A 14,962-nucleotide genomic window follows, 5' to 3' on the forward strand; every position below is an offset into this window, starting at 1 on the left:
GACTAACACGGCTGCTACTCTGAAAGTTGGTTTAGTGGATCACTAGGGATTTAAGGAGTCAATTAAAGATGATAAGGAGGTTGCTGAGAAGTTTAATGATTTCTTTGCATCAGACTTCACCACAGGGGATGTTAGGGAGATATCTAGCCCATACCTGACCTCTTCTGGTAAGAAAGATGAGGTACTATCAGAGATTGAGGTATCAGAAAGAGAGCTGCTGGGAAAAAATGATAATCAAAAGCAGGCTCAGATGGTTACACCCAAGAATACAGAAGGCTCAAGTATGAATTTGCAGAGCTGCTAGGAAAAATATGTGATAATTAGAAACTGCTACTATGCTGGAGGACAGCAAATATTACTTGTATATATTTTGTCAAAAAGGCTGTTGGATGATCTGGGGAATTACAGCCCAGTGAACCATACATTTGTGCCTGGCAAATTGGCTGAAATGATAATTAACAACAGAATAATAAATCGCCTGGATGCTCATAAACTGAGAGGGTCTAACCAGCATGGATTCTGAAAGGAAAATCATGTCTCTCTGATCTCTTACAATTTTTGAACATGTCAGGAAAGTAGGGGCTAAAGGAGAGCTAGCTGACATAATTTATTTAGACTTTCAAAAGGCCTTGACAAGCAGGGCCAGCTCCAAGTTTTTTGCTGCCTCAAGCAAAAAAAATTTCCTGCACCCTCTGGCCCCACCCCAACTCTGCCCCTTCCAACCCCTTCCCCAAATCCCCTGCCCCGCCTCCTCCCCCAGGCACGCCGCATTTCCCCTCCTACTCTTTCCTCCCAGGCTTGCCTCCCAGGGGGGAGAAGCAGAGCGGCGGCGCGCATGGGGGAGCAGGCGGCAGTGGAGTGGAGGTGAGCTGGGGGTGGGGGAGTGGTTCCTCTGTCCCCTCCTGAGTTACTTCCTGAGGCCCTCCCCAGGCCCCCCACCGCTGCAGCTCACCTCCGCTCAGGGCCGGCTCCCAGTTTTTTGCGCCCCAAGTGAAAAAAAAAAAGGAGCTGGAGTATCAGACCCAATAATCAGTTTTTAAGAACACTGCGGCAATCCAAGATGAACTGTCATCTTGTGACTCCATCTTGTGACTCCTCTGTGCACCGTTAGCTGGGTCTGGATGTAACAGGCTTGAACTGTTTTTTCCTGCCACTGGGCTATCCTCAAAATTCTACCATGTCAGACTGTTTCCCACCTTTCCCAGGATCGTGCCATGTTTTCCCACCACAGACTCTTTAAAAGAACTGTAATCACAGACTGGTGGCGCAGTTCATCACAGCGACTGTGCATATGTGGTTCGGGTCTGCATGGCACTCGTGCCATTCATTTGGAGGTGAGAAGAAAGAAGAAGATGCATTCCACCTTACCTGTCCTGCACCTGGAGAACAGCAACATCCAGAGGGTTCCTGGTCTGCTTCTTCAGTCCCAATAGACATCAAGGGACTCTCCAGCGCTCCTCCTCCATGGGTTCCAGTTACCCACGGACTAGAGGTCCTGGACTCCACCGCCACCACTGAAGTGCTGGGAATATAGTGAGAGAATAATTAGGGTTTCTAAACTGGGGTTATATTTCTCTAATACCAGAGTGGGTTTGGTTTAATTTGTGGGCCTGAGCTTCATGCTCACAAGGAAGAGCTGCTGTATCACTGGGTTTGCTGTTTTGTTCTTTATTAGCTATTAGTCATTTACATTTACCCCTCCTTCATGTGTAATTTCATCCCTCAATACACTTACCTGTTGGTTTTAACCCTTATCTTTTGTCAGTCTTTTATTTATTACACACCACGCAAGGGGAGAGGGGAGGAGTTCTGCACCAGTCCACCGGTGACAGATATGGCAGAGGGTAAATCTGCTCTTCTGAGAAAAAGGGGCTTGTTCCTATTCTGTTACCTACACCATTTACACAATTAGAGTTATCTGGCTCCCCTTTGAGATAACATTTCTGGCGACTGCGGCAGGACTCTCTGGGGACTAGATTAGCCATCTTCTTAGGGTCCTGTTAGGCTATTTTATTTCTATCTTGTGAACAGCAGCAGTTTCGGTCCTTGAGACTTGGGGAGGGAGTTCTTACTGGGATATTATTGCGTCAGACAAAAGGCAAGTGAACCAGTTGGCTCCTTTTCCCCTCCTTTGGCAAAGTGTTGGATTTTATCCTAACCCAGTTGAAATCCTGTTATTGTGGACCAGGGGTTGCAGGGACGCCCGGGCCCCCCCCTTCAGTAACAGGTAGCAGTTACTGGTTGTCCCGTCCAGTGTTGTTAGTGCCATTCCCTGTAAAGGGTAGGTACAGAGTGGTCCAGGCCCCGAAAGGGTGGCCACTTTTTCTTTGGCAGAAGGCAGCATATGAGGCTAGCCTAGCCCGGGCCAAGGTGCCACGGATAAAGGCACAGTTTCTTACCAGAGCCCTTCTACATTCACTTAAGTTATCCTTTCAATTCCGGAGTTGGGTAAGCAACTCCTTACAGCACGATGGACCAAATTTTTAGTTTGCAAGGATGGACTCCCCAGTCTAATAAATATTCTTTGGATCATACTGTCGATTCTTTCAGGAAGGAAGGAAATCCGTGGCAGCAGGAATCATTAGCAGGAGGTGATTCCCGGAGCAAATTTTCCATCTTGTGGGCTCACTACCACACTAGAAAGCCTAAGCCCTGTGAAAAGGAGCAAAAATTTGTTCTAATTTACAGCCTTGGCCATGGTCGGCCGTGAGCTCAATTCTCAAGTGGTGCTGCTGAAAGAGCAAGCAGACCAGGGACTTGAGAAGTGTCAGCAGCAAATCCAGCAGGCTGAACCGCAAGCTGCTAAGCTGTGACCACTCTAACATTACAGGTGCCTCAGCTTGAATAGCAGCTAAGAGACCCGAGTGCTAAAGCTGCAGTTGCTGAAAAAAAAGCGGAGGTTAAAAGACAAAAACTGCTGGAATCTCAGGCAGTGGTTAGACAGCTAATTAAGGAGGCTGTGGACAATCGGGAAATGCCCGTCTCCCATGTGGAGTGTCAATGCAACATCAACCAACTGCAAGACCAGCTATAGTTAGCACAGGGGTTAATGAAGGCAGTTGATTCTAATCCCCTGGCTGCCTTAATGATGGATTGCTGTGAGGAACATCCACAGGAAAATTGTTGTGAAAAGAGCAGCTACTCTCTGCACCTCCAAGCTGGGGGGAGATGGAAACTGCACAGAAAGGATGCCTCTTGGCTCCTGTGGTGACCACAGTTACCCAATTTGAAAACACTGGGAAACGCCCCTTGGTAAAACATGAAAGTAAAGCTCTTACACCAGAGCAGGCTAGAGCAATGGGAAAGCACGTGGGCCCTTGTAACCGAGATACAGAGCTTTACTGGCTAGCCAAATTATCTGTTACACCACATTTGACTCAAGATGATGTAATGTGTATACTAAGGGAATGTATGTCTAATGATAATTTTGCAGCTCTTCCTTATAATGTACTAATTGATGCAAATAATGAACCAGTTAGTATTTATTCATGTGTATTTTGACTGTTTTATCCACATGATAATATAATGAGCAAGGCATATTCAGAAAAGCAGAGTGTTGATGAAAGGCCAGAAAAATATTTTCTGAGGAAAAAATTGTTATTTTGGTTGGCTAGACTAGGAGTGAACCGAAATAGGGTAATCACTTACGATACACCTGAGTTAAGAGAACTTTATGTGCAGGGTTTAGCTCCTAGCATACGGCTAGCTATGGGTCCAATAGATATATGTAACACTCGGCTGCCTTTATTAGAAGCAAGAGTACGGGAGATTTTTGAACTCCAACAACTAGCCCATCAAGGAACATCAGTAAAAAGGACGGTAGCAGCAAGGAGACAACAAATGGTAAAAGCAGCAACACAGGACAAAGTTCCCCCACTACTAAATCCATGGACAAGAGAAATGTTATGTTCAGAGGAACTGGAGATGAAATGAGGATTTTTAAAAAGCTTATGCTAAAAAGATTGTCTCAGTATGAGCCATGGGACAAACTAAATAAGCAGAGACTGTCAGCAGAGGACAAGTTTCTAAAATCAGCTAAATATGAGTCTGAGCAAAAAACTGGAGAGGTGAACAGTAGTGCAAGTTGGTACGATCAGGCACAACTTACCATTAAGACCTTTATTACTGGTGCACCATACTGGAAAGATACATTTTCAAGAACGAATTGTAAAGCCCTGCGCGGATAAAAATTTGTACCCACGGATGCGGATATCTGCGGATAGAAATCAGTATCTGCTGCGGGGCTCTCCTGGGAACCGCAGCGACTAAAGGAGCAGAATGTGGGGCTGCCACTCCCAGGAGCCAGCGCCCCGCCCTGGCAGCTCCTCTGATGTGGCTGTACCATCCTCAGCCCTTCCATGCAGCTGTGTCTTTTGTCTGGTGTCTGTACAGTCCTGCCAGAGGACAGGGCTGGGGGTGGTACAGCCATGCTGGAGGAGCTGCTGGTGCAGGACACTGACTTCTGTGAGTGGCAGCTCCATGGTCTGCTCCTTTCTCCACTACGGTTGCTGGCAGAGCCTGCGGTTCAGCGGATACCGATTTCTGTCCACAGATATCCGCATCCGCGGCTATAAGTTTGTATCCGGGCAGGGCTCTAGTTATGGAACATTTTTTGTGAGGGGGGCAGGGTTGGGGGTAAGAGTTACAATATACTTGCATCACTAGAGGTGAGCTCACACAGATGCACCTCTGAACCCTGGGTCTTCACTTGATCAAGGACAGCCACTGTGATTGGGGTGTGGTGAGGGAGCCGAGAGGGGCACAGAAAAGGAACTTTTGGTTGTAGAACTCAAGAACATGAGGCAGAAAGCACTTACCCACACACTCTGGGGTGGGTGTCTGCTCACAGTCAGGCACATCAATGGGGGGAGGGGACAAAGGGGACAATTGTCCAGGGAGCCAGGTGATTTAAAAGGGCCCAGGGGCCTGGGGCCCTTTTAAATCACCAGAGTGGGCAGCAGGGATCATAGACATAGGCCCCTCCTTCCCCCTCAGTGCCTCCTGCCTGCAGTGGGCCCTGCAGATCAGCTTGCCTTTATCCCCCCAGGGCCTCCCACCCGCTGCCATCAGCTGTTTGGTGGTGTGAGGGAGGCACTGGGGGAGGGGGAGGGGCGAGAGGTGGGAAGAGGTGGGCTGAGCCTGGGTGACACATGACCCGGATGCCGGGAGTGGAAGAGGTGGTATGAGCCCCTTCTAGTCGCTGACACACTGCTCTGCAGCCCTGCGCAGTGGCTGCCTGAGACAGCCTGGCTGGGGAGGTGACTTCTTCTCCCTGGCCGGGCTCGGGGTCCCCGGCAGCAGAGCCAGGTGGTGAGCGGAAGTTGCCTCCTCCCCAGCCAGGCTCTCTCAGGCAGCCACTGTGCAGGGCTGCAGAGCAATGACCAGGAGGGGCCAGCGTTAAAAGTGGTTCCCTCCTTCTCCCCGCTGGAGCTCCTGCCCACCACGGAGAGTGGCAGAACATGCCAGGGGGAGGGCAGGCGCAGTGGGAGGACAAAGCAACCCCCCCACCCCCGCCCCACGGGTAACATGAGCATGGTGGACCTGGGCTGGGGGACGACACATGACCTGCCCTTTAGATCATGCTCCCTCCCCTCCACTATGGGAAGGCACGAGTTGAATATGGAGCGCCCTCGGGGGAAAAAGCAGAACAAGGGTGGGAAGAGGTGGGATGGGGCACTGGCGGACGGGGCCTAGGCATGGGTGGCAGGTATCATAGGCAGGGAGAGGCCCCGCCCACGCTCCACCAGGCCCCTTCCTGCCTGCTGCTCCCTTCTGTGGCCAAGCGGCTGGGGGCCATGATAGGCAAGACCACGCCATCCTCCCCGTATTAGGATGCTCTGACTGTGCCGCCCACCTGCCCAGTGCTGTGGCCAGGGTCCCTCCCCGCCAACCCATCCAGTGCTGGGGCTGGATATGCTCCAGCTGTACCATCTGCCAGACTGGGGCTGGGAGGATGCACAGGGGAGCCAGCGATGGCGGAGGAGCAGTGTGCTCTGGGCTCCAGCGAGGGAGCAGAAAGGATGGGCCTTCAGGTAGAGCGGGAGGGGCCGAGTGCTAGCCTTCCGCAATGGTGCATTCACTCGCTGCCCATGAGCCTAGGACGGAGCAGGGAGTCGAGCACCTCCCAGGAAATCTGGAGCCTATGCTCCTAGGAACGCACAGGGTGGTACCGGTGGCGGAGAAGGCCAATGGACAGGCATGTGGAAGCCCTGGCCGTGCTGGAAGACCATGCCCAGCAGCGCAGCCAGCAGCTTGCTGGGCACCAGCAGGGGCCCATTGACTGTTCTGCCCTAGGGCCTGGAATCGCTGTTGGTGGGCCTGCTCACAGTTTTATGATTATGAATTCTGCTTGTGGTATTTTCCCTAATTAATGCCAGGTGACTTCCCTCCTTTCATTAAAAGTTTCTTTTTTCACTCAGACTCTGTGCTTGCGAGTGGGGAAGTATTGCCTCTCAGAGGTGCCCAGGGGCGGTGTGTAATTGTCCCAGGTCACTGGGTAGAGGCTTGAGCTGGTTCTGTGTTGTTTTGTTGAAAAGGAACCCCTAGATATTGAACCCAGCCCTGGTTGCTGCTGGCTCAGCCTCCACCTGGCAGAAGGGTTACACTTAGAAAGGAGGAGAATAAGAGGGGGCATAAAGAAAGTCTACACAGTAATGATTGGTCTAGAGAAGGGAGAATGGGGAACCTCTGTTCTCCCTAGCCCCTAACACAAGAACAAAGGGACTGTCAGTGACATTGAAAGTTGGGAAATTTGAGATCAATAAAAGGAAATATTTTAGGGTAATCAGATCATAAGAACTCTTTGCTACTGGATGTTGTTGAGGCAAAGAACATATTAAGATTCATGGAGGGATCATACCTATATATCAGTGGTTCCCAAACTTTAACAACCTGTGAACCCCTTTCACTAAAATGTCAAGTCTCGCAAACCCCCTCCTAAAAATGAATATTTCCAGGGATTTTCTCCTTTACCTGAGTATAAATTATAAAAGCATCAATCTTGGAAATATAAAATTTGTTTTTATGACATGCTTATTACACACCGTTTATTATTAATTACTATTTATAATTACAGTATTTTTATTACATTATGAAAATGGCAACACTCTTCCAAGATCTCACTTTTGTAGCTTGTATCACTTTGAATAAGCCTGTTATAACACAAGGCTCCTATGTTTCATCCAGGAGTATCAGATGTGAAACAGCATGAAGGTATTTAAGAAGCCAATTCAGAGAGTTCCTCCTACACAATCATTCAGGTCTTGAGCAGTCCAGGCAAGCAACACACGTTACAACAAAGCTTAAACTTGTTCTTCATAATAATTTTAAAAACAACACTAGCTGCTTATTTAATTTTAAAAACAGCAAAAAATATCCACCTCCCTTTCCATTTCTTATAAGGAGTCTTGAAGTTTAAATCTCCTCAGTGTGATAGATATGCTCGCTTTGATCTGCTTAGCTCTTGGAAGTCCAGAGGCTCCAGACTGCTGGCCCGGTGCTGCCTGGGGTCCCTAGAGACAGCTCTGTCCACTATTAGGGAATTTTTTCCTGAGAACCCCCTGTAACACAAACCCCAGTTTGGGAACCTCTGCTATATATGGATAACAAGAACAACCAGAGTTATAGCTAATGCTAAAAAAGCTTATTGGATATAAAAGCATATGCTTCAGGGTTTAACAAATCTCTAATTATTGGCAACTAGAATGAGACCTTCATGAGTGTCATATTATCCTACAGCTTCCTACTCTGGCATGGTGGGCCTGCCCCTTCCTCTGAAGCATCTGTGCTGATCTGTGTCAGAGACAGGACACTGTGTCAGATGGACCACTGGCCAAACCCAGCCTGGTAATTCCTATGTTCCTATAAAATTCTCAGGTAAATTCCTAACACTAAAATGGACTCTGCTTTCTCACATCACCCTTCCCTTGCCTCAAGTCCAATCTAAAAAAAAATCAGTGTCTGTTTGAAAGCGACTTGCACAACTGTATGGGACACTTTACATGGATAGCTCAACCTGTTGCCTTTAACAAATCTCTACAAACTGGGATACCACTTAGTGGTGAAACAATCATATTTTTGGTAAAGCTGATGACAATTGAACAGTAATATGACTGATTTGCCCATATTTATGCTGCATTGTGCTGACTATGGTCTTTGGGATATGTCATTTGGGAGCTCTGGGGCAACTGCTGCTGACTTATTAAAACCCTAATATCCCTTGTCCCTTCACTAATATCTTCCATCTGAGGATCTCAAAGTCGTTTACATGTATGACGCTTCCAAACTCCTGAGGAGGGAGGAAAGGAATACACAGGGAGCGATCAGCAATACCTTCTCTTTTTCACTGAAGTTATAAAATAATTAGCTAAGCAAAGCAAGGCCCTACCCTCAACTTGATGGCATTCCTTTGTCTGTCTGTCTGTGACATAACTTCTGTAATTGTCTATATATAAAAGAACCACCTGATGGCAATCATTAACACCTTCCAGCATAACAACACCCCCATCTCAGCTCTGCCTATCCTCCGAATGAAGTTTCATATGTTGATACTCCGAATGATTCCTCTCTCAAACAGAAAGAAAAGGAGGAATCATAGAATCACAGAAACCTAAGGCTGGAGGGTACCTCGAGAAGTCATCACATTCAGCTAGTTGCACTGAGGCAGGACCTAGAGCAGGGGTTCTCAAACTGGGGGTCGGGACCCTTCAGGGGGTCATGGTCATTATATGGGGGAGGGTCACGAGCTGTCAACCTCCACCCCAAACCCTGCTTGCCTCCAGCATTTATAATGGTGTTCAATATATTAAAAAGTGTGTTTAATTTATTGGGGGGGGTCGCACTCAGAGGCTTGCAATGTGAAAGGAGTCTCCAGTAAAGAAGTTTGAGACTCACTGATCTAAAGCATCCCTGACAGGTGTTGTCCAATCCCTTCTTAAAAACTCCAGTGATGGGGATTCTACAACCTCCATTGCAATCCTATTTCACAGCTTAAACTACTCTTATAGTTAGAAAGTTTTTCCTAATAGTTAACCTAAATTTCCCTTGCTGAAGATTAGGCCCATTACTTTGTGTTCTACCTTCAGTGGATGTGGAGAACAACTGATCACCTTCCTCGTTATAACAGCCCTTAAGACATTTGAAGACTCTTATCAGGTTCCCACCCCCTCATCTTCTTTTCTCAAGGTTAAACATACTCAGTTTTTTAAACTTTCCACATAGCTCAGGTTTTCTAAATCTTTTAGCATTTTTGTTGTTCTCCTCTGGACTCTTTCCAATTTGTTCACGTCTTTCCTAAAGTGTGGTGCCCAGAATTGGACACAGTACTCCAGCTGAGGCCTCCCCAGTGCTGAGTAGAGCAGGACAATCACCTCCTATCTCTTACATATGTCACTCCTGTTATTACACCCCAGATTTAGATCAGCTTTTTTTTGCTATTACATTCCCTTGTTGACTCATCTTCAATTTTTTATTCATTATAACCTCCAGATTCTTCTTGGCAGTGTGACCACCTAGCCAGCTATTTCCCATTTTGTAATTGTGCATTTCATTTTTGCTTCCTAGAAGTACTTTGCATCTGTCTTTATCAAATTTCATCTTGTTGGATTCCAATCAATTCTTCATTTGTCAAGGTCACTTTGCATTCTAATTCTGTCCTCCAAAGTGCTGGCAACCCCTCCCAGCTTGGTGTCATCCACAGATTTTATAAGCATGCTCTCCACTCCATTATCCAAGACATTAATGAAAATACTGAATAGTGCTGGACTGTGTTCCCTGTAAGCTGCATACTTGAGTGGCTGTACAGAAGACATTCAAATGCTGATTGCAGAGCACACACAGCTGGCAGCATGTGTTCAGGTGCCCCTCCCCCGACGTTGCACCATCCTGCAGCTGCTCCCGGGACCCTCCTGCTGGCTGTGCAGAGCAGGCGTGGGTGGGAGGAGAGTGCTGATGGCAAGGTGTCCCCCTGCCTGTACCCCATCTCTGCAGAGAGGACAGCCTGGGTAAGGAGGACTTGGAGTTGCTGCTGCAGTCTGAATGGTGTGCCTTTCTTAAAGAGACAATGCACTATTTTTGAGATTTCCCCAGCAGCCATCTCTCTCTCTCTCTCACACACACACACACACACACACACACACACCTCTTCCCCTGTCCATAAACCCCATCCCTGTAGTGTGTGAGATGGGAAATAACAGGACTCAGGACAGAGCAGGAGAGCTTTCAGTGAGCGTCTTAAAGAGACAGCACACAGCTTTCCCCTGCAGCCAGCCCACACAGTCTGTGTGTCACACTCCCATGTCACACCGAGTTTGTGTTTGTCTCTCTCGCACACACAGTCTCTGTGTCTCTCACACACATACACTCTTTCACACTCACCTCCACACAGATAATTGTATTATTGTTGTTACTTCTTGGTACAGTGGTCCCCAACGCGGTGCCCGTGGGCGCCATGATGCCCACCGGGGCATCTGTCTGCGCCCACGTACTGTTCAGTGGACAAGCATCCGCCAAAATGCCACCGAAAAGTGGCAACGGTGGGAGGCAGCCCACTGAAATGCCGCTGATTTTTGGCTGCTTTTTGGCAGTGATGCCTCTTGACGTTGCCACTTGTCGGAGGCATTTTGGTGGATGCTTGCCCGCCAGTCACGGTCCTCGGTGGCTTATCAGCTGGCACCCACCAGACAAAAAAAGGATGGGGACTACTGTCTTGGTACTTCCTGCAATGCACATATATTTTCTGTAATTTTATTCTTTCAAAGTGTGTTATTTTAGTGTTTTGACTGGCCTATGCATTTCATAATTTATATTTCTCTCAAACAAAAATAAAAGTGAAATCCACAGAAAGGGGACAGATTTCAGGGAAGCTGCTTCACACAGACAACCAGATGCAAACAGTGTGCTAGATAGGCCCATTTTACCCCAAATGCACACAGAGACCAAAGGGTTTCCAGTGGGGTTTTTTTATTGCAGGATATTTTCTTCTGAGTGCTAATAAACTATAACAAACTCAACTATGCAGTATCCCTGGCTGCAGGATCCGCTGTGCCAGCGAATAAGTGCCGGAGGAGGGTGCTTATGGGATACAGAGAGGGAAGTTGGCAGCAGGAAGTTAAATGCCCTGTGGGCAAAGGGGAGCCAGGTCTCTGCCAATCTCCCCATCTGTTAAAGGCCACTCTCACCCCTCCAAGGAAGGAGAAAGGCCAAGAGAGGGAGATAGAGGGTGCAAGAGAAACAAGTGGAACTGAAGCAGGTTATGAATACTGGAGTCCTTCATCTCCAAAAAGGAAGCTCAGAAACCTGTACAACCCCCTATCCCAACCTTCCTGCACCCAGATGACTCCTATCTCCTTTGTCATATGGCTCCCACTCCCTCTGCAGTGGCATGGTCCCCAGGCTGTGTCCATGTGACCTCCATGCCCTCTGGACAAATCTGAATGGTTCCCCCAGCTGTAGCAGAGTCTTGTTTTCCCATTGAAGTGCTTGCCATTCCAAATGACCTTTGTGCCTTCTCTCTCATCAACACTCTGTCTGCAGGCTCTTCCCTTCCTGGCCTTCATCCTTTCCTGCATTCCCTGGTGTGGATGCGGTAACCACTCGCTCCAGTGCCGGGAAGGCTGGGGAGAATATCTGAAAGGGAAAAAATAGAAGAGATGATTGGGGAATGGACCTAGCATGGGCTCTATCCTGCCCCAGCATGATGCTTACATCTGGCCCCTGGGTCTGAATAGCCACTGTAGGTCTTATCCCTCAGGGGCCTAGACGGTCACAGAGAGAACCCAGGAGTCCTGATTTCTACTTCTTCCTGTTCTAACCCACTATACCCTTCTCTCTCACACAACCAGTAATAGGATTCAGGAAACCTGACTCCCAGTTTCCATTGCGGTAACTACTATACCCTAGTCCTCTCCTAGAGCTGAGAAAAGAACCCAGGAGTCATGCTCCATGGTCATGTCTCCTTTCCTGTGGAGAATGCTGGCTTGATATTTTGCTGTGTATAGTTGAGTTATGCCTTTAATGTGGCTCCTTTCATAGATTAAGGCCAGAAAGAGCCATGATGATGATCTAGTCTAACCTCCTGTGTAAACCCACCCAGAGAACCCAGCCATGAATTTCTGCATCAAGCCCATAACTTCTGGTTGAGTTAGAGCATATCTTTCAGAAAGACATCCAGTCTGGACTGAAAGAAAGACTCCACCGTAACCCTTGGTAAATTGTTCCAGTGGTTAATTACACTTGCTGCTTAAAGGTTGCATCTTATTTCTAATCTGTATGAATCTAGCTTCAGCTCCTAGACATTGGAATTTACTATGCCTTTTTCTGCTAGATTAAAGAGCTGTCTACTATCAGAAATCCCTTCCCTGTGTAGATACATGTAGCCCAGGGGTTCTCAAACTGGAGGTCAGGACCCCTCAGGGGGTCATGAGGTGTCAGACTCCACCCTAAACCCTGCTTGGCCTCCAGCATTTATAATTGTGTTAAATATATTAAAAAGGGTGTTTAATGTATTAGGGCGGGTCACACTCAGAGGCTTGCAATGTGAAAGGGGTCACCACTAAAAAAAAAAAGTTTGAGACCCACTGTTGTAGCCGGTGATCAATTCACCTATTAACTCTTTTGGTGAAACTAAATAGATTGAGCTTCTTGAGACTCATGGTGAGCCAGGCTTTCCAGACCTTGAATCATTCAGAATACACTCAGGAGCACTGTCCTGTGGATACATAGCTCTAATAGTGTTGAAAGGTTCAGTGTCACCTCTATTGAAGTACACTCTGGGGTGTTACTCTTCAAGTGTACCAGGGGTTCTCAGCTTGAGGTTTGTGACCTCCAGGTGGGCGATGAATAGGGGCTTGTTCTTTCTATATTGTGAAATGGGAGAGATAACCCTGCTAGATGAGAGCGGTCCCCATTATAGAAAAAGAGGTTTTGGTATTAAATAGTTTGAGAACCAGGCTACACCACATCTGGGATCAACACTCTGAGATCAGTCCACCAGCGGTCAATGTAGCGGGTCTAGTGAAGACCCACAAAAATCAACAGATCACTCTCCAGTCAACCCTTGTATTCTACCTACGATGAGAAGAATAAGATAAGTAGACAGAAGAGTTTCTCCTGTTGATCCCCTGCAGTAACTTGACCTAAGGTACATCGACTCCAGCTTAGTTATTCACGTAGCTGGAGTTGTGTAGCGTAGGTTGACTTACTGGAATAGTGTAGCCATAGCCCCAGTAAAGTATACGAAAAGCAGGAAGCCTATGAGAGAATAATTGGGTCCCACGGATCATTGGGGAAACATTTAGAGGAGGAAATTGCAATGTAAGTAGTTTGCTCAGAAGAAATGCGATTTCCTTGCTTGAATCTTTACCACTGAGGATGTTAGGGGGATACCTAACAAAGACCTGCTCTTTAGTGGTGACAAAGCTGAGGCACTGCGAGAGGCTGAAGTCTGAAAAAAGGAAATCCTAGAACAAACTGATAAATTAAAAAGAGTGACAAGTCACCAGGAGTTGATGGGACCTGGATCTGAGGCTGCTAACAAGAATATGCAGCCTCATTAAAATCAGCAAGTGTACATTGACCCTGATAATTACACATCAGTGAGTCTGACCTCAGCCCCAGAAAAACTGTAGCATGAAAGTTACCATAGAACAGAAAAATTCGTTGAAACAATAATTAGAGCACTATAAAACCCTTAGAAGAACATGATCTGATAGCTACAAACCAGTGCATGCGAAAGAAAATCATGCCACTCTAATCTATTAGAATTCTCTGAATGCATCAGCCATATTGTGAATAAAGAATGACCCAGTTGTCATGATTTTGGGGGGATTTCAGAAGACTTTGACATAGTCCCTTCTGAGATGCTGTTAAGGAATTAAGTAGCATGGCATGAAAGGTTAAGTTTTGTCATGGTTCAGAAAATCGGTTAACAGAGAGAAAGTAGGAATAACTGATACATTTTCATCATGGCCAAAGGTTAGTAGTTGTGTGCCACAAGGTTCTGTACTAGGACAGGTGTTTACCATGTTTATGTGTGTACAATTTTTTTAAGTGCCTAAAAGACTTAGGAGTACACTTGGCCAGAAAATGGGGGCATCCCCCACAGAAAGTTTTGACTTCTTGGTGGGAAGAAAAAAATCAAAACCTAAACAGTTTTGGACAAACACTAACACTTTCCATTTGGAAATGCTACCAGTGACTCATGGGATTTGTAGTTTGGATGGCCTATGCCCACATTCTCTTCTATGGGCAAGGCACCCTGGTTAGTCTACATCTCCCCTCTTGTTGAGCCATTGTGATGCATTGTGGGAATTTTACAGACATGGTGCATCATGGAAGATGGTAGTCTGGTTGCAGAACTTGGCCCATAGAGAAGAATGGGAGAATGAGGCACCCAAACAGCTCCTCCCATGAGGCACACTTTTGGCATTTCCAAATCCAAATTTTGGAGTCTTGGTAATATGTCAAAAGTTTCTGAAAAAGTAATTTTTTCAAAAAAATTTATGTAGTCAAAAACAGTTTTCAATGAACCCTACTTAGTAGCCTGGAAGTCGCATTGTCAGAAGCAATTCAGCAATTTTTATTCACTTAAGGACCATTGAAGTGCAATAAGCCTTAGTTTCCTAAGTACCTAAATCACTTTTGAAAATGTGACTTAAGATCCTAGGTCCTTCAGTGATTTTAAAAATTTACCTAGTCTGGAAAAGGAGATGAGTAATGAAGTAACAAAATATGCATATAGCACAACATTATTTAAGTTCAACAACACTGGAGAAGACTGAGAGCTAGCACAGAGTTGTTGTGGATTCTCCATCACAGGCAATTTTTAAATCAAGATTGGATTTTTTTCTAAAAAGATCTGCTCTAGTCCAAACAGGAATTAGGCTGGGGAAGTTCCATGGCCTGTGTTACACATGGAGGTCAGACTAGCTTATGACAATGGTCCCTTCAGGCCTTGGAATCTATG

General features: G+C 46.7%; 2 protein-coding genes across 5 annotated transcripts in view; both read right to left on the reverse strand.

Annotated features, from left to right (window-relative positions):
• CD4 (CD4 molecule) overlaps positions 1-1,558 on the reverse strand; it is a 57,578-nt gene extending 56,020 nt beyond the window's left edge. For both annotated transcript variants that reach the window (XM_050967439.1, XM_050967430.1), the window contains exon 1: positions 1,369-1,558. The gene's annotated coding sequence lies outside the window, so the exon portion shown is untranslated. The remainder of the gene's footprint in view (positions 1-1,368) is intronic.
• Positions 1,559-10,959: 9,401 nt separating this feature from the next.
• LAG3 (lymphocyte activating 3) overlaps positions 10,960-14,962 on the reverse strand; it is a 326,415-nt gene continuing 322,412 nt past the window's right edge. For all 3 annotated transcript variants that reach the window (XM_050967411.1, XM_050967401.1, XM_050967419.1), the window contains one exon: positions 10,960-11,625. In XM_050967411.1, the coding sequence (XP_050823368.1) occupies positions 11,515-11,625 (111 nt within the window). In that variant the 3' untranslated portion in view covers positions 10,960-11,514. The remainder of the gene's footprint in view (positions 11,626-14,962) is intronic.

This window comes from Gopherus flavomarginatus, chromosome 1, assembly GCF_025201925.1.
Source record: "Gopherus flavomarginatus isolate rGopFla2 chromosome 1, rGopFla2.mat.asm, whole genome shotgun sequence".
Taxonomy (NCBI): Eukaryota; Metazoa; Chordata; order Testudines; family Testudinidae; genus Gopherus; species Gopherus flavomarginatus.